The sequence below is a fragment of the Indicator indicator genome, chromosome 26 (assembly GCF_027791375.1).
Source record: "Indicator indicator isolate 239-I01 chromosome 26, UM_Iind_1.1, whole genome shotgun sequence".
NCBI lineage: Eukaryota > Metazoa > Chordata > Aves > Piciformes > Indicatoridae > Indicator > Indicator indicator.
In genome coordinates, this window is record NC_072035.1 from 14,297,924 (window position 1) to 14,320,567 (window position 22,644).

At 40.9% G+C, this 22,644-nt stretch overlaps 1 protein-coding gene across 1 annotated transcript in view; it reads right to left on the reverse strand.

Moving 5' to 3' along the window:
- MED13L (mediator complex subunit 13L) overlaps window positions 1-22,644 on the reverse strand; it is a 206,077-nt gene that overhangs the window by 88,326 nt on the left and 95,107 nt on the right. Inside the window, exons 3-4 of the mRNA XM_054392955.1 lie at window positions 19,653-19,737; window positions 13,630-13,713 (exon numbers count right to left, since the gene is read on the reverse strand). Coding sequence (XP_054248930.1) covers window positions 13,630-13,713; window positions 19,653-19,737 — 169 coding nt within the window. The remainder of the gene's footprint in view (window positions 1-13,629; window positions 13,714-19,652; window positions 19,738-22,644) is intronic.

Genomic DNA, 22,644 nt, shown 5'->3' on the forward strand with positions numbered 1-22,644 from the left:
AAATAGATTCTAAAATAAGTATGGAGGTTTGGCCCATCTGCTCTCCAGGAGAGTTGGATCTTGCTGTAATATTATGCAAATGACAAATATTCAGTACATGAAGCTGTTATTAAAAATAATCAAAAGACACACAGAAAATACACTGTTTAAAAAAAGTCAGTCCAGTCTCAAAACAGTGTTTTACAGTTTTCAACTTGAACAAAACAAAAAGCACTGAACTAACATTCTTATTCCCACTACCGTATACACTATATTGTAGCAGGACCGAGTAGTTTATTTTTCAACTCACAGTAAATCATCTCCACTCAGTCTTCACGTTTGGAACATTAAAGAGATTTTCTTTCTATACTCTTGAAGAAGTCATTTACATCCAAAATGAATCTTCAAAGATCATAAATGAATCATAGAATCAGTCATGGTTGGAAGGGACCACAAAGATCATCCAGTTCCAATCCCCCTGCCATGGGCAGGGGCACCTCACACTACATCAGGCTGGCCACAGCCTCATCCAGCCTGACCTTAAACACCTCCAGGGATGGGGCTTCAACTACCACCCTGGACAACCCATTCCAGGCTCTCACCACTCTCATGGGGAAGAACTTCTTCCTCAATGCTACTCCATCAAGGGAAAACGAGAATACAGCTGAGTGAGCAGTGTGTGTGACATGCTTGTGAACGCTGAGTTCCTGCAAGGATAACGGTGTAAGAACAATGAGGTACCACAGAAACTCCTGCCACGCTGCAAGGCTTTGTTACTGCCAGAGAGGAGAGATTTAGTCTTATTAACAGAATTAGTGCTATCTCTTTAAATAACATTAGAATGTGATGCATGGGGTGGGAGAATGGATAATTAACCCCACTGGCTTTTAGATTTTCTCAATCAACTGTTCTACAATATTAAATTCCTTCATTTAGATCATCTTTGTCGATGGTCACTTTCAACAGTAAAATATTTGTCTATTGATTTTTATGATTAATACAATCAAGGTCCTGCAGGTTTGGATAAAACTGCATTAAACAAGTCTGTGTGAGTAGTTTCTCTATTGCTATGGCTTACTTTAATTAGTTCTTTTAGTTCTCTCATTTATACAAACACTACAGCTACTTAAGTACTACTCCTGAGATCACTTAAACTCCTTTGATTTTTTCACAGCATTGAGAGACAGCCCTAGACTTAACTTTACATTTAAAAGAAATGTCACAATAATTAAGGCTAAACAATTAAGAATTAGAAGAGGGTCAACAACACAGTAACGAATTCTGCTACCACTATGATGCTGAAAAAAAAAAAAACGAAACATGAAAACCACAACTCAACCATACAACTTTACAAGAGTGAAGGAATGAAAGGAGAAAAAAAAAAACCCACAACAACAACAAATCAAATTCAGTATTGATAAACATACAGAAAAGGTACTGGAGGGGAAAATAAAAAGTTAAATAATTCTTTCTTAGGAATTCTGGGTTTGGATGAGAGATTACTGACCAGGAAAGAAGTTCTTGAACCTACAGCAAACATTTGTATAGAGATACATCAGAAATAACAAACAAACCCCAAACAAAACCACAGCAATGTTCAGAATTTGGAAAGTGATGCAGAGCAAACAGAAGACACCATTGCAACAGCCCAGAAACCCAGGGAGCATTCATGTAAAGATGGGTGCCATCCTGATCTCCTCAGTTCAAAGGAATGACAGGACAAGGAAGAGGGTACCAAGAAACATACGAAATATGGAATGGCTTCCAACAGAGAACACCTAAATTTATAAGGAGATGTTATTCTGAAGGAGATTAACTGAGCAGGGAGAGAAGAGATTCATAATAAAATAAAAAATATTAAGACAAAACAAGGATATGATAGTCACATTTTCTCCTTCCTTCAGGAAGTAGAAGGCCTAATACTATATTAATGAATGAAAAAGTTAAAACCAACTCCCAGTCCTTTTTCCACCCATTGCATACATAGACAAGCAATGGTATTAATTACCAACAAGTATTTGTGCATGCTGAAATTCTGTGGGGGTCAAACTCAATTAAACTGACAAAAGAAAAATTCATCAACAGTTGTTAAACACAAAAATATGTCAAGTTGCATTGCCAAAACCAGCAGGAAGCTGACCAAGTGTACAGAAAAATAACTGTATTCTTGGCATGACCTTATAGTCTTCCCTAAGCTGTTCTACTTTTGACCACTGCTGGAGACAATTCTTAGGTGAAGGGATTACTGAAGAAGAGTTTCTGGGTATATTGCCTTGTAAGAAACCAGAAGCACAGAATAGCAAGAGAGCTTCCTGAACCAGACAGGGTGGACACATTACACTGTTTTTTATCTTACTTGGTTAAATGCCACATGTCTCATGGCTGTGTCCAAAGTAGACAGGCTCTGAAACTATTCAGGCAACCTTTCTTCTCCTTCCTAAATTAAATCTTTTCCTAGGAAAAAGGTGGCACATTATGTGCCTGTGCTAGGGAACTGTTCTCTAACACGCTGGATCATAAATGTGGTTTAAGCAACACTGTGCATAAAGACATTTCTACAAAATCTGAGGACTAATAAAAGGTAATTCCATAGATCAGACATCCAGTTCCATAAATTAGATGGTTGGATCCTTTGACAAGACAAAAAATTATAAAATTCGATGTTCTTCCTTCAGACCTCCTCCATCAGCTTTCCAGTCAGCTGAAATTATATAATCGAATGTGCTGATAGCATCATCTGAAAAACACTTGCAGTTCTCTGTGTCTTTAACAGCTGGCAACATGAAGAGATTAAAAGAGATGAGATTCCTCGAAGTAATTTTTGCAGCTTGCTCTCCTTAAATATGACAGAAAATTCCCTTCTCTGGTGAGAAATTCAATCTACCCCTGAATTACCATCTTGTCCTTCTAAGATTCTTCTCCTTAACAGTCCTGTCATGAATGCAGTTGGAGTGACTAATAGGATTAGCCTTTCACTCTCCCATGTTATGAATCACGAGACCATATTTTGAAAGTCCTCCAATGATTCTCACAACTACCTAAAAGGTGGTGGCTCCCACTTCTCATGAAATGCCTTCCCTCTCTCCTCTGGGAAGAAATGCCAAAGGAAGAATGGTCACCATGACACACAGACTGATTAAACCCAAGAAACTCAAGGGAAGGTAATTGTTCTCCATACAGGTTTCGATTTCCCCAAACATTCTGGTCCCTGGCAATGTGCTGATGAACTTTATGACGGCAATCATTATGCAATACACCTTAATAAAGCTGCTTTTCTTCTAAATCCAAACTGGCTTTCATGATCCACAGAAAAGCCAAGAAGAAAGGGTGGAGAGAAAAGGGGGAGGTCTACCATGTAGGAAGAAAATATCTTGAAAGTCACAGACAGAAGAGGTTCTCACAGACACTGTTAAAATCAATGATGCATGAGGAAAAATTGCCTTTTTTTTCCCCTTCTAAACAAGCAAGGATCAAAAGGCACTGCCACTGCAGTGCTGTGAGATCAGAGTACACTTCACCTACAACCCCCTGGACAGATGAACCCTGACAAAAATATTGACTGAAGTCATTCTAAATCCTGAACCTGTGTGTGTGTATAAAGAGCCTTTTTCTTACGTAAACTCCTTGTAACAGACAGAAGCTAATCCAAACGTCGCACCCGCGGTGCTGAAGAACAGGATCCACACCCAGGTGTTCCAAAGGCAATCTGCAAAGGTGTAATTCTAACGAGCAGCTTGAACCACACTCCTTACCACAGAGGCAAGCCATAGTTTGGTCCCCTGCTGCAATGACCAAACGTGATGTCAGCAGATGGCAGCACAAAGCACACTGTTGGTAGAAAAAAACCCAGTTTGTCAATACTCCAGGAGATGAGAACTTTGCTGGGCACCTGCAAAAAAGGTCTGCTCCTTAGTAATCAATCTTAGCTTTATCATCAGGGTGAAGTCTACAGACTAGACTAAATGCAGTCCAATTTACTAAGAGCATTTTTTATGTTTATTGATTTTTTTTTTCCGAAAAAGCTTAACACAAATGACTGCCAACATGACAAAGAGACCTGCCTCCCTGCCGAAGCAAGTGCCATCCAGGTGGATACAGCCAACATAAAGTGAATCTGGTCAGCTCAAACCCAAACACAGCAAGGTGCTCCAGGCTTCTTTTTCAAAATTGGATCCAGTGTTTGCTCACTTAGGCAGGATTTGTCAGCTTCCTAAGTGCACACCCTCAGAATGGATCAAGTCACTTCTCTGTCAGACTAATGACTTGCTCCATACATGCTCTTCACCCTGCCTTAGCCTTACACCACATATAACTTCTCTGAAGTTCAGACTGAAGGAACAAGGTGTACTGTGCAAGTCCAAGAACAACAGGAGGCTTTTCCCTGTGGTTTTATACTCAAAAGGCAAAATCCCTCCAGAATTCACTCAAAAAATCTCAGTTTAAGGGAGGTATGCAGGCAACCAATCACACATCCGTTGCCAAAACCTCCACTTCCCTGCCCCATTCTTTTGATTGAAAAAGCTAGGCTTTTCCAAGATGAGATTTTCAAAGATGAAAGGTAAAAGCCTAGTCACCAGTCAATGCTTCTTGTTACAATGCACTCTGAGAAAGCACCCAATAACAACCAGTGGCTTCTTAATACACTTTATTAACCAAACTCTATCCAGTCTGTACCACCAGACATAAATGCTCTAACTGCAGATCCTCCTGTTCTATACAGCTTTAAAAATAAACATCACTAATCTCAGAGCAGAGTTCAGTTCCAGTGATTATGCAGGAGAAAGGAATGAAGCCTCAGAAGCAAAAAGAAGGAAGAGAGGTGGGAAGAAGTAACTCAAAAACCTCAGTGAGCATTACTTCTGTGCTCTCAGCAATGGACTGGAGCCATACTTTAGAACTTGGTTTGCTTTACTCAGCTGCCAAGCCAATTGAAGCTAACTGAGTTCATTAACGATGATGCATTCTAAGCTGTACACAGTCTATAATTATTGCACATCAGCAGATTGGTCCTCTGCAACATTCACGTCACAGAAAGGTCCCTGGGTCATTATGAACAGGAAGAACGTAGGTGTGTTTCTATTGCTAGGCCTACATGGAAGAATTGGTTTGCACAGCCTTATTTAGATTACACAGCATGTGTTCATTCAGGCTTGCCATCTTCTAAACTAGCAGTCAAGCAATACCAAAGGCAAGCTCATCACAGAATCACACAATGTCAGGGGCTGGAAAAGACCTCAAGATATCATCTAATCCAACCCCCCCTGCCAGAGCAGGGTCACCTATACCACGTCACACAGGAACTCATCCAGGTGGGTCTTGAATATCTCCAGAGAGGGAGACTCCACAACCCCTCTGGGCAGCCTGTTCCAGCATTCTGCCACCCCCACAGTAAAATAATTCTCCCTCCTGTTTCCATGAAACATCCTATGCTTCAACTTTCACCCATTGCCCCTTGTCCTGTCATTGGCCATCACCAAGAAGAGCCTGGCTCAATCCTCTTGGCACTCACCCTTTATTTATTTATACCCATTAATGAGGTCACCCCATAGTCTCCTCTTCTCCAAGCTGAAGAGCCCCAGCTCCCTCAGTCTCTCCTCATAAGGAAGATGTTCTAGCCCCTTAATCATTTTTGTGGCTCTTCGCTGGACTCTCTCAAGCAGTTCCCTGTCCTTCTTGAACTGAGGGGCCCAGAACCAGACACAATATTCCAGATGTGACCTCACCAGAGCAAAGTAGAGAGGGAGAAGAACCTCTCTCGATGTACTTGGATCTGAAAATACTACAAGCCAAAACACTAAAAACATTCAGAAGACAAATTCAGCTTTCTCTTCAACTTCAGAAATGGTTCTGGCCAATTATCTTTTAAAAACAAGCATTTCTGTAACTTTTTTCATCTCCCAGTCAGAACAGCCTGTTTCTATCTCGTGATCTGATGATTTCCTCAACAAGCAACCCCAATGGGCAGTATGGTGTTGCACAAAGGTGACATCACTTTGGAGTGTTTTAAAAGTTGTTGTTCTGCTGACTGCTACTGAGCTGTACTGGACACTTCTGGCAAAGTGCTTGCTCCAGCTACCAGAGCTCACTAAAGGTGCGTGCAACCAAAACTGATGAAAAGGAACAAAAATGACTGGGAAAGAAAGATTAGGGGGGGTGGAAAGGAGAAAAGGGAGACTGAAATAATGATTTCAATCAGTTAAAGTGAACAAGATGGCAAAAATGGTGTTAATGCTTGAAGGCGTGCTAGCAAACAGATTAACCAAGAATAGAATGACTCCCCACTGGCTAAAAACCCAATCAATCAAATACACTGCAGTACAATTCCATTCACCTCCTCCAAAAACAAGGGCTAGCAAAACATTTTTAAGTGAATATAAGTCTCAGAAAACACTTTCAGAATAAATAACCCAAATAATTCTGTTTGGAAACTAAGCTGTACTTCAAGATTGTTATTTGAAAGAGGTATAAAAGTGTCAGAAAGCAAATGAAAAAGAGTATTATTGTTGACTGAAGTAATTCAATGGAATTGCTTTCAATGGAAGTTTTCTCTCCTATTTTGGAGAGAGATTGAAGAATTTTTTGGCCTTAGGCACCAATTTTACTTGGGAATATGGGGAAGCGTATTTACTTCCGAACTGGACTGCAAAAAGTCCTACACTGCCACTAATTTAGCAGAACTCTACAGACCACATGCTGCAAGGATTTTAAACCAGTTTAAGCACAAAAAGTGATTAAGCACAAAGTTTGATTTTTCAGGAATTCCAGAAAGTTGGTGTCTCTTGTCTGTGGAGTTTCTCACAGTTACCATAAGTGGAGCTAGAGCTGTAAATACAATTGTAGCTGCAACAGATTTAAGTGTTCAAAACTAAGGCCCTCTAAATATCTACAAAAGCCCTTAAGTCAATTCATTACTGATACAGTAAGTGACAACACTTGTGTTTGGCAGACAGTGCAACTGGGAGTCCTGACAAATCTAATTAACAGCACATCAGGGGCACTTAGTTTATCCTTTATATACAGTGCCAATAGCGAGTGTATAATGAGAAAAGGAGCTTAAACATTAGTGGGACTTCACTAATTGGTCACCCAGTCCTGATTAAGCCAAGCTTCATATATAATTATTGAAGTTCAAGTGTCTGATATAAGTGTATTCAAAAACACTTAATGAAGACACTAAGTCACTTTTAAACTACATAAATAAAAGCAAGGCACAAAAAAAGAGCAACAGAAAACAGAAATACACAACAACTCTGATTTTCTTAACTACTTGCCATTTGTATAGCCTTAGGCCAAAATATTTCAGCTATCTTTTGTAAAAGTTACACACGTGTGAAAAGGAATGCAGTGTCTCAATTACATCACATAACAGAAATAATTGGAGTAGATGTAGGCATTCCTTAATATTTGTATAGACAGTAAATGTTGCCAGCAAATAACTACAAGGGAAAGTTGCACAAATCCAGAAAATGGCAAGAGCAACTTTACATAGTTCTTCATTTACGTTCATCAAATGAGTAAAAAGATCCTGAACTTCAACATTCTAGAGATAAACTGGAATCCATAAAGAAGCATGCCACTACAGCCCCCCAAAATGGTCAAAGAGATGGCCTGAACTGGCTGCACAAGGAAACACATACATCCCAATGGATGTATCCCATATATCCTGGCTTCCTCAAACTCATACAAGGAAATAGTAGTTAAAAGCACATGGTGAAAATAGATGGATTCAGAGTATTTCAGAAGGAAAAAGGCAATCCAAAGTCTCAGGCACCCCACCAAAATCAGCTTGTGAAAGCTCCACGGCACTCTGTGACACCAGCTTGACTAATCCCCTGGCTCAGGTACAGCACAGGAAGACAATCTGCCTTTAAAGGCAGTGGGCCAGATGGAATTTTTCTCCCTCAAGGCAAAAAGGGATAAGAATTCTGCTAATAATCCATTTCAAACTGGTAGATGTTGGTCAGTAGTATCTTGCTTCTGTGCTGGAAGCTCACTAAGAGCCAAACTAGACCTTACAAACATCATTTTATGATATTCTGCCAGGCCAGATTACCAGCCTCTGCCAATACTGCTGTGTACCCTCCTGCCTCATACCATCCTGCCCACCTTCTGGAGCTTCTGTATGAAATGAGGGACCCACAATTTACGTTGTGGCTGCCAGAGACACCCAGGTGCTCCAAAACACACAGTGCAAACACCAACATAAATGTCATTAGCAGCAGTCCTGCTTTGAGGTAATGCTGCACCCAAATAAAGATGTCACTGCACCCATAACCAAGACAAAGGCTTACCAGCACAGAGGGAATTCCAAATTCAGGTCTATCAATAAACCAGAGAATATCACAGGGCTGAACAGCCAATGGCACATCTACAAACAACCTTTATGCTTTATCTCAGTTGCCTGGCTCAGCTCCACACATTCATAAACAGCTGTGTAAGATATAGCATGATTTGAACCAGCTGCAGTGGGTATGTGCAGCAGGCTAGAAGCACTGCTCCAGTGATGTCTCACCAATGACACCACATAGAGAGTTTTCCTGTTATTCCCAGGGCTTACTTGATCCTGATTGGCAAGGATCAAGGAATGTGACAATTGGGTGGGGTTGGTTTGCCACTGTTTTTTTAATGCTCTCATCCCAGGAAAAAAAAAAAAAAAAAAAGCTGAAAAAGTTGGGTAGTTGTCACGAAGACAGCAGCCCTCACTGCTAGCTGCTACAGATTCACCACTCTGGCCTCTAGTTCCATGTGCTGATGGACAGTCAGAAAGCAGCTGCAGCTACTGTGCAGAGGTAAATGCAAACTGGGGCAATGACAATTTTACAGCATGCACTGTGACACTTCTTACCATCTTCCACAAAAACTTTGGTTTATTATTTTTATTGTTAAATGAAAAACAGACAATGGAATACACAACACTCCTTAATTTATAGCTTTGTTATTACTTGGGTAAAGCAGCACAGGAACATTGAGACCTTCAGTCCAAAATGCTCTTTTCCTGCAGTATCCTAACATTTTTCATCAAGAAGTTGACATAGAAAATTCTTGGAATATGACACAAAATAACCCCAGACTACCAATAGCATCTCTCCACAGTAGAGAATAGTAATTAAAATGGTGCTGCTTGAATAGCATTTTCCCAAACCATCTTAATAGCATCCTTAAGTAACCCGAGGCTGTTGGTAATGTTTTATTGTCTTCTGTCTATAAAATATAAGAATACATTTTACTTACTAATGGTATTAGATTAATATACTTGAATATAATTACATTAAATTACTTTAAAACATATTTAAGTATATAGATATCAATGACACCAGCTGTTGCTGGAAAAGGCATGTGAAAACATTTATTATCTGTACTTCCCATCTACTCCTTCTGCTACAATCTGAATGCAGATCATATTCCATTGGGTGCCCTACCCAGTCCTTCAGAGTGGGTAAGAATTAAGTCAGCTTTAGCACACAGCACCAAAACCCAGCCAACCACAGGTAAAACACACTGGCTTAGTTTATGATTTTACTGAAACCAGAAGACTGAGAGGAAACTCAGCAAAGATAAACATAACATTTCAGAACTTAAACCTCAAAAATAGGAAAATATTTGTCTGGGAACTAAGCCTCTCAAATTGAAATAGAAAAGCTTATTTTTACAGGAGTAGGAAGAAATATTGAGAAACACGCAGTATTTCTTTTTACTCAGTGTTTCTTTTGACATTTATTTTGGCAAGTCAGGAATAAGCACACATTATTTAAAACTAAATCAGACTGATTTTTGTTATTTTCCTCCCGTAGGATGGTGTTAGTTGGCAACACTGCACATACACAAGCCGCTGGGGCTGGATGGCATACACCCGAGAGTAGTGAGGGAGCTGGGGGAAGCGCTCACCAAGCCACTTCCCATCATTTCCCAGCAGTCCTGGCTAAGTGGGGAGGTCCCAATCGACTGGAGATTGCCAAATGTGATGCTCATCTACACGAAGAGTTGGAAGGAGGATCCAGGAAACTACAGACCTGTCAGTCTGACCTCTGTGCCAGGGGAAGTCAGGGGGTAGATCATCCTGAGTGCCATTATGTGGCATGTGCAGGGCAACCAGATGATCAGGCCCAGACAGCATGGGTTCATGAAGGGCAGGCCCTCCTTAACAAACCTAATCTCCTTCTATGACAAGGTGAGCCACTTAGAGGATGAGAGAAAGGCTGTGGATGTTGTTTATGTGAACTTTATTAAAGCCTTTGACACCATTTCCCAGAGCATCCTCCTGGAGAAACTGGCTGCTCATGGCTTCAATGGGTGGACACTTCACTGAGTGAAAAACTGTCTCGATGGCCAGGCCCAAAAAGCAGTGGGGAATGAAGTTAAATCCAGTCAGTGGCCAGTCACAAGTGGTGTTCCCCAGGGCTCAGTGCTGGGACCAGTTCACTTTATCAATAATCTGGACAAGGGAATCGAGTGTACTTTCAAGAGGATTGCAGATGACACCAAATTGAGTGGCAGTGTTGATCAGCTCAAGGATAAGAAGGCTCTGCAGGGGGCTCTGGACAGGCTGGCTCAATGGGCCAAGGTCAGTTGTATGAGGTTTAACAAAGGAAAAAAAAAAAAATAAAAGCCCTGTACAAAACTTGGAAAGGGATTCTGAACAGACTGTGAAGATGAATTCTCACTACACAGTGGAAGGCATTGTCAAAGCCCTGTATCAGACTACTCCTATAAACTCCAAACATACAGCTCTCTCTCCTTAAGGAAGTTGTGTAGATAAATAAACAAGTTTGCCGTTTTCCAGCAGTAGCATTATTTTAGACACCACTGCTGCAGAGCAGACAGCGAAACAGGAAGGAGTTTTTATTAAGTGACACAATATTAAAGGTACTTGGGAAAGAGAACCCACAAGTTCTTGTGCTAAATTTCCTGTGAAAAGCATCTGGTTCCACACTGTAAACAGAACACAGCAGCACAGGGGTGTGCCTTCAACCTCCTCTGCTGTTCCCGAGAAGGACAGAAAAATCTCCTTCTGCATATTGTCATCTCCAAGGTCAGCTATTGTTCCCAGATCTCCTTTCTACATCCCAGGACTAACTAGGTCATGGCCACTGCCATGATCCACTTCATCCCTGACTTCATTCTAAAATCACAGCTCTCCCTACCCTTCTCCTTTAATGCCATTCATAAAAATCATAGGCCTTGAAGGAATTTACTCCTTGAAAGCCAACCACAGTAGGTTAACCTCCTTCCCTGTTGATTCACACCCATCTAGGACTTTTTGGTATCTTCCTGAAATTATGTTAGTAACTCAGGGTGCTGGAAATTTGAGAGTATTAACTCTGCCACCAGTAAAAGGATGGCAGCAGACTTGGGAGCCATTTGTATTTGCCAAAATGACACCTGTCCAGTTGTTCTCTGTTCAGGGAGGGTACATAGCTGTGTAGAGCTATCTTTATCTTTCCCCATTTGCATTTGCAGCAGGGAGTATCTGTTCCCACACTGCACATACACTTAATTTATTTCTAGTGTTTTACACACAAACATGAGGTTAGCTATTGCTTTTAAGAACACCACTTTTTTTGGTCATGAGGGCATTACCCACAGTGCTAAAACACCTAAATGCTCTCAGCTGGCCTTTGCATCCTACAGCTGCTCCTTAGTGCTTTATCCACAGCAAAAGGTGGTTCAGAGCAAAAGTTTCACAAATAATTTATATGAAATTAACATAAATCACTTAACTTTTGTAAAGACAGATTTCTGTGCTATACTGAGGAAGATAAATAAAAATTGTCTGGATATATCAGTCCCCAAAGTCTCCTCCTATTTGTTGCTGCTTGTCCACAGCTGACTACTGTCAGCTTTACCAGTCTTCACTACCATCTTTCAATGAGATCAGTCAACTCCAATGATGTATGTATAGCAGAAAAAACTATCAGCCTGAAACAACATAAAATCTATCTCAAATCAAGCTAAATAAATGCTTTTGAAATAGTGTTTTCCATTTGATCTACAGTGACAAATACTTCAGAAAAAAAAAAAAAGCAAACAAATCAACAATTCTTGATTCTTCAAACCCTAAAATCTGCTCCAAAAATGTCAGGTTTATATACAGGAATAGTTCAAATACAATTGAAGCTCAACATGAACTCATTTTTTGTGCCATGTTCCAAAGCAGGCAGTTATGTGCATGTTGCACCTATCTTTACACAGGTATTATCCCCTTGCTGCACAAGTGATTTGCTGTTACACACAAGGAAAGAGGACGTGGGACCTACTAATCTGTCAGAATTCTAAAGTAACAGTATCTCCCGTACCAGAGCTACTGCTGCTTCTGACAGACACCATACAGTACCAGATGGCTTCACTTCTTAAATGGATACACACCAGGAACACTACAACACACAACATGAGATTTACAAACACAGTCAATCTGAGCACAAAGGCTGCAATAAAGTTGATAACACAATTCACTTTTGTGGAAAGTAGCTGTCTCCCTTTTCCAGAAGCTGGAAAAGACTCCACTACTTATGTCACTTTAGGGAACCAATCTTCCAGAAAAGTAAACTAGATAGTGGTATGATCAGGAAAGCAACAGAGAAGACATGAGAAAAGAACTAAGACAGAGAAAGGTACAGAAAAAAATAGACCTTTCAAAGGCTGCTTGCCATTAGAGCAATGTGAAATCCATGTTTAGATTCTGCATTCTATCTTCAAAACAACTGCTGCTTGGAAGTACCTGGTTAACACAGCCTGTTACAGATGAAGCCAACCATTTGTAGCATCACACTGTACCAGAGGTAAGACATTTCTGTTCTAAGAGTGCAGCAAGACAAAGAGATGAAGGAGAATGATCTCCACCTGTACCTACAGCTGCCATCAGACACGCTGTTGTGACTGTAGCCATGCCGGATGAAAAAGTTGCCACCCCACTTCATCTCCACTTGCTCATTACCTTCAAATCTTCCAGCATAACTGCATGTTTAGTCACTTCCTAACCCAGTTCTGTCAAAATGATTCCCACTAGAAAATCTGTGCTTCAGCTTAACTCAGATTATTTTTGACAGAACTTGTTTAGCGGATGACTATAAATGCAAGTACCAGAAGATCTGAGAACATTGTAACCTTTAGAGCCAGGAGAGGAAATAGCAATGAACCAGTGGAGAGAGATAGCCCTTTCTGCATGGTTCTGCTGCTGCAAGGGAAGCACATTAATCAGATATACAGGTCTGATTTGTCAGCCTGCCTAATCAGTGAAAGCTGTGCATCAAGGCTGGCATCTTTGAAGAACATAACTAAACCCATATACTATTTATTTTACCACTTTAAAATGTCAGCTTGGGGTTAAGTGTCCAGAAATTCAAGTAATTTGTCAGAACTACAATTCTGTTGCATAATGAGAGAAACAAGCAGATGCTATTCAAAACACATATAAAAAAAAGTTCTATTTCTGTGGAGTTAAGGGATAAATACTAACTTCACCTTCTTATGTTATCATAACAAGACCTGTTTAATTGCTTTCTAGGTATTACTCACCTGAACAAATAGTATCTGCATTTACATTTGTTACATGGTAAAAGAAGTGGGAAAACTACCACCAAAATGCAGCATCAAATTCTCATCATGGAACATACAACACTGCCAGAACAGTGCTTGATACAGAGATCACCTTACCTTTTATTAACAGGCTTCTCATCCTTGTCATAGGGTCTGATGAACCATTTTCCAATTCTTACAAAGTTTTTATCCATCAAGCACCTAAGAAAATAATTACAGCAACAATTACTACTTGCCATCTTAATATGTAATTAAAAGCAGTCTTGGAAGACAGTAAATTGAAAAGATTAAGCAGCTGAGTTTACATCACATATTGAAATCAACTTCATAGCTTTTGGTTTCCCTGTAACTTTGCTGCTTTCCATTTTCCCACACTAGTCACAAACAATCACTGCCCAGCTTCAGGACGCTGTCACCGATGCTGGTCTCCGCATAGGCACTTTCCCCCCGCCTCTGAAAAAACCTTTTCTGCTCCATGCTACTCCTTTTTTTCCATCCCATTTTTTTGCACAAAGACAATTCATCACCCTGATTCTTTTCTACACCACACTTCTCTCTGAATTCATTCCACACAATACGCATTGCTGTATTTTCAGCATGTAAATGGCATAATACAGCCCATGAATGTCAGGAAATTGGGTTAAGCAAATATAACAATGAACCATTTTCCCTTCACATGATCCACAGCATGATTCCAGGTGTTGAGACTCCCATAATTACTGTTTCCTCTCAGAAAACCTCACTGCACATCACTAGATGTTGAGCAATAAGTCACCCATTTTCTGTGGTGCTTTAAACTGCACGATTTCTTTAGAGAAGCTCCATGTTCTGGGTCTTAAAAAACCAAACCAACAACAAAACAAAACAGCAGTGAGGATGCAAAGTGATCAATAACCAATTTAGACTGACAAGCTAAGGACTGCTTCATGCCTTTCTAAATCCACCTGTAGAGGTGAATCACACTAGCAATATATGCCAGCATGCTTCATACATTAAACATGTAGCTGAACATTATGCCCAAGGAATCACACACAGGAATGTGTTATGAAGGAATATCTTCCAGTAAGGTGAATATTATGTTTCCAAAATTCTGAAACACTGGTCAGTTTATTTACAATTACAAGCAATATCCAAGCTTTCCCTACACATCTTTAGGACATCTTATTCAAAACCCTGCACTCAGCAGGGACACCTCCAACTAGAGCAGGCTCTCCAGGGACACATCAAGTCTGGTCTTTAATGTATCCATGGATGGGGCCTCAACTACATCCCTGGGCAGCCTATTTCAGCATTGCACCACCCTCATCATGAAGATGATGGCCAACCTAAACCTCCCCTGATCCAGTTTCAAACCATTGCCCCTTTTCCTATGACCAGAAGCCCTTCTAAACAGTCTCTCCCCAGCCTTCCTGTAGGTCCCTTTCAGATGTTGAAATGCAGCTCTAAGGTCTCCCTGGAGCTTTCTCCATGCTGAACAGCCCCAATTCTTTCAGCCTGTCCTCACAGCATTCGTGCTCCAGCCCTCTGATCATCTTTGTGGCCCTCCCCTGGATCTGTTCTAACAGGTCCATGTCTCTCAGATTTAGACAGAACTACTACACTTCTCCATTCTTCAAAGTTTTCCAATAGTTTATTTCTATAGCATTTGCTAGAGATTAACTAAAACAAAATCACACGAAACCTTCTTGGAAAGTACGTTCTGCAAGGTTTAGAAGAACTTCAAAAGTGTACTTAGAAGACCTAAAGGAAATAGATGACAGACAACATAGATACTACTGTGTTCCTAATTCTCCTGTACAAACCTGGCAGGGTGTTCTATAGCTAAAGCTATGCTGTGGAAAATTCTAACAGTGCTTTCTCAATAAAGCAAAAAAGAATTCAGCTCAGTTGAATATACCAATACCTTAAACTGAATATGAAAGCTAAACCAGCAGAGATCTAAAGACAGTGTGTCTTGTGCTGATAGGAAAAAAAGGTATGTTTCAGCAACCATTTCCCTAGGAAATATTTGCTATCAGAGAAAGTCTGTCAGTGTCAGTGCACTTTAAACAAACAAAAGGAAGCCTGTGAAGTTTACATCAGATCCCCAAAGAAAATAATCTGTAGCAGCAAAAAATATCATAAACTCTTCCCATCACACACTCTTCAGCATGTCTCATGATAGCAGGTTTAACTGCCTCAATCTAATGCTGCTTTCCTAGAGAAAAAGTCTTCATGGGTAGACAGGGCCTTAAAAAAAACTTCCAGCCAACCTTCACCTGCTGAACTAAATCAGAGGTGGTTTAAGGTATAAGCCTGTATGAAATGGGAAGCATGACTGCAGAAGTGTGGATTTCAATTGACAGTAAGGTGTTACTTTTGCTGTACAAGCACTCAATTGGTGACTAGTCTTTAACAGTAACAATCATCTTGGGTTAAAAAAAAAAAAAAAACCAACTTTGTCATAAAAGCCCAAATGAGTATACACTTACAGGCAGTTATTTAATCATCTGAAATAAGGACATAAAGCACTCTGGACTCCTTGGCTCATTTCTCTAGTGGTATTTTTTCCCTCAGCAGTACAGCTGTTGCAGCATTTCACTGCCACTTGACCTCTCATATTTCTGATTTTCTACGGAGAAAAAAAAACATGACCCAACAAGGGCACACTAATGATTATGAAATAACACCACAATATTTGGAGTATTATTTCCTCAGAACCTCTAACATTTTCTAAACTGCCAATTAACACCAACTTCTGATCACCAATTTGGGTCCTGAGTCAAAACAAGACTAGGAAGTTGTGCAAATACCTTCTCATGCCCTTCCCAGGGTTAACTTCAAGTGAACTCTCTCCTTGCTTCTTCCTAGTCACAGTTTCCCTGTTTTCACTGCAGGTTCCACTCAGTCCCTCCCAGCTCCTTGTGAGGCAACATCTGGAGGAGGAAGTGGGGTCGCCCCCATACACAGTGCTTCTCACCATAACACTTCTGCCATGCCCCCTGCCCATCAGCTGCCCTCCTTTCCCTGACCAGGGCTGAGCTGTGCTGCTGCGGGCAGCGCTGGCTGGCAGGAGATGAGCTGTGAGACAGAGCCGGCTGGACCCAGCTAGAACAGGTTCTGAGCAGCACCAGGCTGCTGTGGCCTCCTCCTGCCCCGTGGTGCCAGCATGCCTTGCACCAGCTCCATCAACCAGCACCGGGGCTGCTCAGGAAGGACAGCCTGTGGCCTGCTGAGAACATTACACCTTAGTGGCACAGGGAGGGTTCTGAGGGCTGAGAATCTGTCCTTAACAGCAAAAGAAACCAAAAATCCCCCACAAAACTTCTGGCACAGGCCACAGCCCTGTCAGAGAATCATAGAACGGTGGGGGTTGGAAAGGACTTCTGGAGATCAAATCCAAGCCTGCAGGCCACACAGAACGAATCCAGGTGGGCTTTGAAAGTCTCCAGAGGAGACTCCACAACCTCTCTGGGCAGCCTGCTCCAGGGCTCCAGCACCCTCACAGTAAAGAAGTTTCTCCTCATGGTGAGGTGGAACATCCTGTGCTCCAGTTTGTGTCCACTGACCCTCATCCTATCACAGGACACCACTGAAAAGAGACTGGAACCTTCCTGACACCCACCCTTCAGATATTTGTTCCCCTCTCAGTCTTTTCCAGACTAAACTGCCCCAGGCCTCTCAGCCTTTCCTCATAAGACAGATGTTCCAGTCCCTTCATCATCCTCATAGCCCCGTCACCTTCTGATAAGATCCAAAAGAAATTCAAGGCTTCTTTATTGTTACTCAAGCTTCCCTTAAACACAGGGTAAAATGAGTCTTTAGAAATTAAAGCATTATTTCTCTTTTTAGTAAAGCCCATAGGTGCATTGCTATTACTTAGAATGCAATAGTTATGTTAACTTCAGATTTGGTATGATGAACAACAAAGACCCTCAAAAGTGCTTAACTTGCATCAGCCATGATACTAATTAGATAGCTAATTGGATAGATATTTGGTAAACCATCATCCTAAGTCACATTGACAACTACTGATGAGAAGACTTCTAGAACAAGGGTGTTCTCAAATGCGTGCCACCATGGCAGCTCCCCAGTTCCAGAGCACAACACTGTTGATAACCAGCCCCACCACCCCAGAGTTGCTGCTGTTGGCATGTGGCAGGACCCACATCTCCAAGGGTGAGAGGGTGAGGCTGTGGCACCAGTCAGATCAGCCTCCAGTGCCATGAAATGAGGCTTTCAGCTAACACCTGCGTGCTGATCAACTGTGTTTCAAAGGTTACTGCTGAAAGCAAAAGAGCTCTGAAGACTTATCAGTCACAGCTGGACAGAACAGGTCTGCTAGCTCTGCCAACTGATTTCAATTAAGTTATTTTAAAAAACCAAACAAACCATAATTACGAATTTACTTCACAGGCTTGAAAAGGTCCAACGAATAAAAACATCTACTCAGACTCATAAGTCAGTTGGCTGGGTACCACAAGTTAATAAACATGCATCAAATTATTTTCCCTTTTACACTGCAAAGCTGCAAAAGAAATAGAGAACATTCCAGACAGGGAATTTCCTTTTCATATTTTTATTCACTCTAAGCAGTCTATTACTTACATAGAAATCCCCTAAAAAGACTGAAGAGACAGAAAATAGGAACTATAACAAGCAGTTCTCGTACCTATGTACATGCACATAGGCAGCCAGCTGATAAGGACAGGTAGCTAACAGGCAAGGGGATAGTTACTACAGTCATGGAAATGACCTCAGGAATGTAATGCAAACCTCATCACTCCTAAATCTGCATCAAAGCAAACAGGATACCAAATGAGACAAGATCAAAGTATTTTACAATGAGCTTATTTTCTGAAATAAAAAAAAATAATGCTACATTCTGCAAAATGACTGGAACAAAGATACAGGAGAGGTGCATTGTATTTGTTGGTGTGTGTATTACAAAGACTGAAAAATTTGGGATAGCCTAACAACAATTCTGAGACGAGACCTCCATCTCAAACACTGCATCCAGTTATGGTGTTGCCAGCATAAGGAGGACATGGAACTGTTGGAGTGAGTCCAGATAAAGGCCACAAAGATGATCCAAGGGCTGGAGCACTTCTGCTATGAGAAGAGGCTGAGGGAGCTGGAGTTGTTCAGCCTGGAGAAGACTCTAGGAGGACCTTAGAGCTGCCTTCCAATACCTGAAGGGAACCTGCAGGAAGGCTGGAGAGGGACTTTTCATAAGGTTGTCTAGAGACAGGACAAGGGGGAATGGTTTGAAGCTGAGGGAGAGCAGGTTTAGACTGGAGTTTAGGAAGAAATTCTTCATTACAAGAAGTTGAGAGACATCCCTGCCCATGGCAGGGGGTTTGGAGCAGATATCTCCAAGGTCTCTTCCAGCCTAGGCCATTCTGCGATTCTATGAAATGTAATACAGAGAGCTGATGATGACCTGAAGAATGGCAGTAAAATTGGAAGAATAAATTGCAATATCCAAGATGCAATGTCATACACTGAAGGCCTAAAAACAAGATAATCTTCAGGAAGCTTAAGAGTTGATAGCTTGAAAACTATAGAAAGAGCTGCCAGTGTGTTAACTGATCACTGAATAACTTTGCAGGCACTTCATAGGTAAAATCAAGACAAAAGCACACCATGCTAGGTCACATCAGGCCTGTCAGAGCCAGGAACTGTTGAACTTGCTTCACCCTGAATGCTGTGCACTCCTTTAGTCACATTTTAACATGCACATACATGGGATCACTGGAAAAACAGAGGTAAGATCTTTTAATGTTATCTTTTTAGATCTGTACTATTGAACCTAACCAAGAGGGGTTGGAGATCAGATACAATTATTCTCTGCAAGTATATTTGCTGTAACAACTCAAGAAGGTGAAAACTTTTTTTTTTTCTTTTGAAACAACTTGCCCACAAGAAATGAAAGCATAAATACCTAATGGCCATTAGTCTTCATGTGAGCATTTAGTTAGTCTGCACAGCATTTTAGGATGTATTACTAGAGAAAATTATTCAAGAGATCCATCTCTACCCTACATGTACTAAAGTTCTGCTTATAAAAAACTGTGGTTTAAAAATCAATAATAATACAAATGGTCTGTAATATAAATATCAGAATGAAATAATTTGAGTGCAATAGAGGTTTTTCTTACCTTTCCAGAAGATTATGAATTGCTTTGAAGAGCAGGGTCCTACACTCATATGAAAGTCCATTCTCCCACAGTCCTTCTTCCACCACTACAAAAACAGAAAATGTCAGCATGTTCAGAATGAGAAAATGCAAATATTTATACAAAGCATAAATCCATCAGCTTCCATTTTCAACAGTAGCAAGTTTCATGAGACCAGTTCAACTTTTACCTATACTGCCAAGGTAGCCTTAATCAGCCTTAATCTTGACTTGCTGAAAACACTTGACTGTGCATTAAAAAAAAAAGAAAAAAAGAAAAAAAAAGAAAAAACACCAAATTACAAAACCAAACACATTTGTTCACAGCATTCAATACTGAAGTAGGAGGTGAGGAATTCACCATCACTCTTTGCCATGACTTCTGAGAGATTCTTTAAAACTTAACCACAGATGCAGACAATCAAGAAACAAAGTGAAGCATTCAAAGGTGTAAAAATCAATTTACATAACTTAAACAACATGAAACAACTACTCTGAACCTCTCACTGCCACACTCAAGTGAAATTCCTCCCTTGTTCTGACATGAACCACCACAGTTTAAAATACAGCAAACATAAAAGGAATACAGAGCAGCCTTTTTTTCCTGAACAAGAATTGTAAACCTGGTACCAAACCACAGAGACTTTGGAGAGTTAAAACAAAATCATCTACAAATCTCCCACGGTGGAGTGCAGCATAAACTGGTCACCTGAATGAGTATCTGAGGGTTGTACAATCTCAAAAATACCTGTTTTTCTTACTCCATTGCTTCTGGGCACTAAAACTACCAAGAGTAAAACTATTTTTGGTATGCCTGCACCAGATTCTAAATCTTATTCAGCTAGAAGATGCAATCTCAGCTGCAGAGTACAAACAGATGATTAAATAACTTTGTCAAAGAGTAAGAATTTGTTAATTGTCAGAGGTTCTGTCATTGCAGTTTTACAGGAATACTCTGCAGATCTTTAGAAATGCAAACAAAATTCTACAGCATGTGAAGAGCTGAATACTTAACACTCTCCTTGGCCAATTTAAAGGATGAAACCTTCCAACAGCATGTCTGTCATGCAGAGGTTATTATCCAAGTGTAGTTTACTCTACTATCATGTTTAAAGTAAGGCTTCTAAGGAGTTTCTGCTGCATGAAAAACACCAATATTGCTAGCAGTCTTCACTTAGACTTTCAAAGCCTCGAAACCCAGCACTGATCCTTATTCTGCTGCTTCCCCCTCCCAGCAAACCTAAGTCACACAACCTCAAACAAGGGGAGGCACGTTTTGTGAAGGTGGAATGTTGTGATATGCTAATATTTGTAACAGTCTCTCTCTTTTTACAGGATGAAAAAGCAGGCTTTAGCACCAAAATCATCTTACCCAACAGCAGAGTTGCTTCCTCAGAAGACTGAAAAAGCAGACTCGTGCTTTTGGGCACAAGCAGGAGCCAGATAGCTTTTTCCCTTCAAAACTATTAAAGGCCTCTTGAATACTGGCAAATTCTCACTGACATCCAGTATGTGATGCACCATAGCTGTTTACAAGCCAGAACCTCACATAGCCTCAGATTTCATGTTTAAAACAGTTTTCTTAAGAAACTTCAGAGCCTCCATACATTTTCAGAAATACTGATGTAGAAATTCTGTATAAATTCAGAACTACTGAAGCTTGAGAAGCCACACGACTTAGGTCTTGCACTTAGAAACTACACAATTCTAAGTGTAAAAGTGAAATACTACAGTATGAGAGTGCCACACCTGAGTTCACCTCTACAAAAGCTCCATATTTAAATAAAAATTCAGAATTTTTGACAGTGTCATGAAATCAACAGCATCTATTAAAGGCAGAAAAAATTAACAGAATCATAGAACGGTCTGGTTTGAAGGGACCTCCAAAGATCATCTAGTTCAATCCCTATGCAGTAAGCAGGGGCATCCTCAACTAGATCAGGTTGCCCACCTGCCTCACCTTGAATATCTCCAGGGATGGGGCCTCAACCACCTCTCTGGGTAACCTGTTCCAGTGTTCCCCCACCCTCATAGTGTAGAACTTGTTCCTAATATCCAACTTAAATCTCCTCTTCTCTAGTTTGAAGCCATTGCCTCTCCTCCTATCACTGCAGGCTTTTGTAAACAGTCCATCTCCATGATTATACAGCACTGAGCTCTTAAGTTTCACCCCAATCTAGTAACGGCACCTGTGTCAGAAGCCAGCACTGTCCCCTCATTGAGAACTTCATGCAAAATGGGAGAGACAAGAGCCTGTTTCATGATTTAACAGGAACCTTCTCTAATGTTCTCAATCAGAACTCGATAACTGCTCCCAGGTGTGCACAACAAACTCAGGGGATTCATTGAAGCTTATAGAATACCTCCAAACTATTTTCTGCACGTATAATCTTCCTGCTGACTTCAGCAGGTATCAGGGCAGGCCATACTGCTTTATACTGCATGGAAGGTAATCTTCTGTAGAATTGGAATAGTTTTAAGTACCAAATTCTTTAGGTACTGGACATCACCTGTATTCTTCTTCTCTGCTTCAGTGTGACTGGCACAGCCTCTCTTTGGGCTATGCCATTCCTCCACAGTACGGGACACCCCCTCCCCAGGACTGGTGTGCCATGAAAGATAGACCCTGAGTGTCCCAGCAGAATGGACTGGAAATCAGCAGCACCCTCCTGCCTTCACAACACTACAGCTATACTCATGGCTATCCTGCATTCAGGAGAAGGAAGGGGATGTGTCTGAGGGGCTGTATCCCAAAGGCTAGGAAAAGCTGGGAAAAGCACCATCAGCCTCACTGTAGGTAAGTCCCCAGGATCCATTCTGTCAAGGAGATCAGACAGCTGAGGAACAGCAGCTAAATGGGACAGGGAAAAGGGGACAGTCTGAAGTGGTATCATCCCTCAATATTCTATTCTCTAAATTGGCTTTCTTATTACTTGGCATTCATATAAATTATACATGAAATGGAATTTGGACTA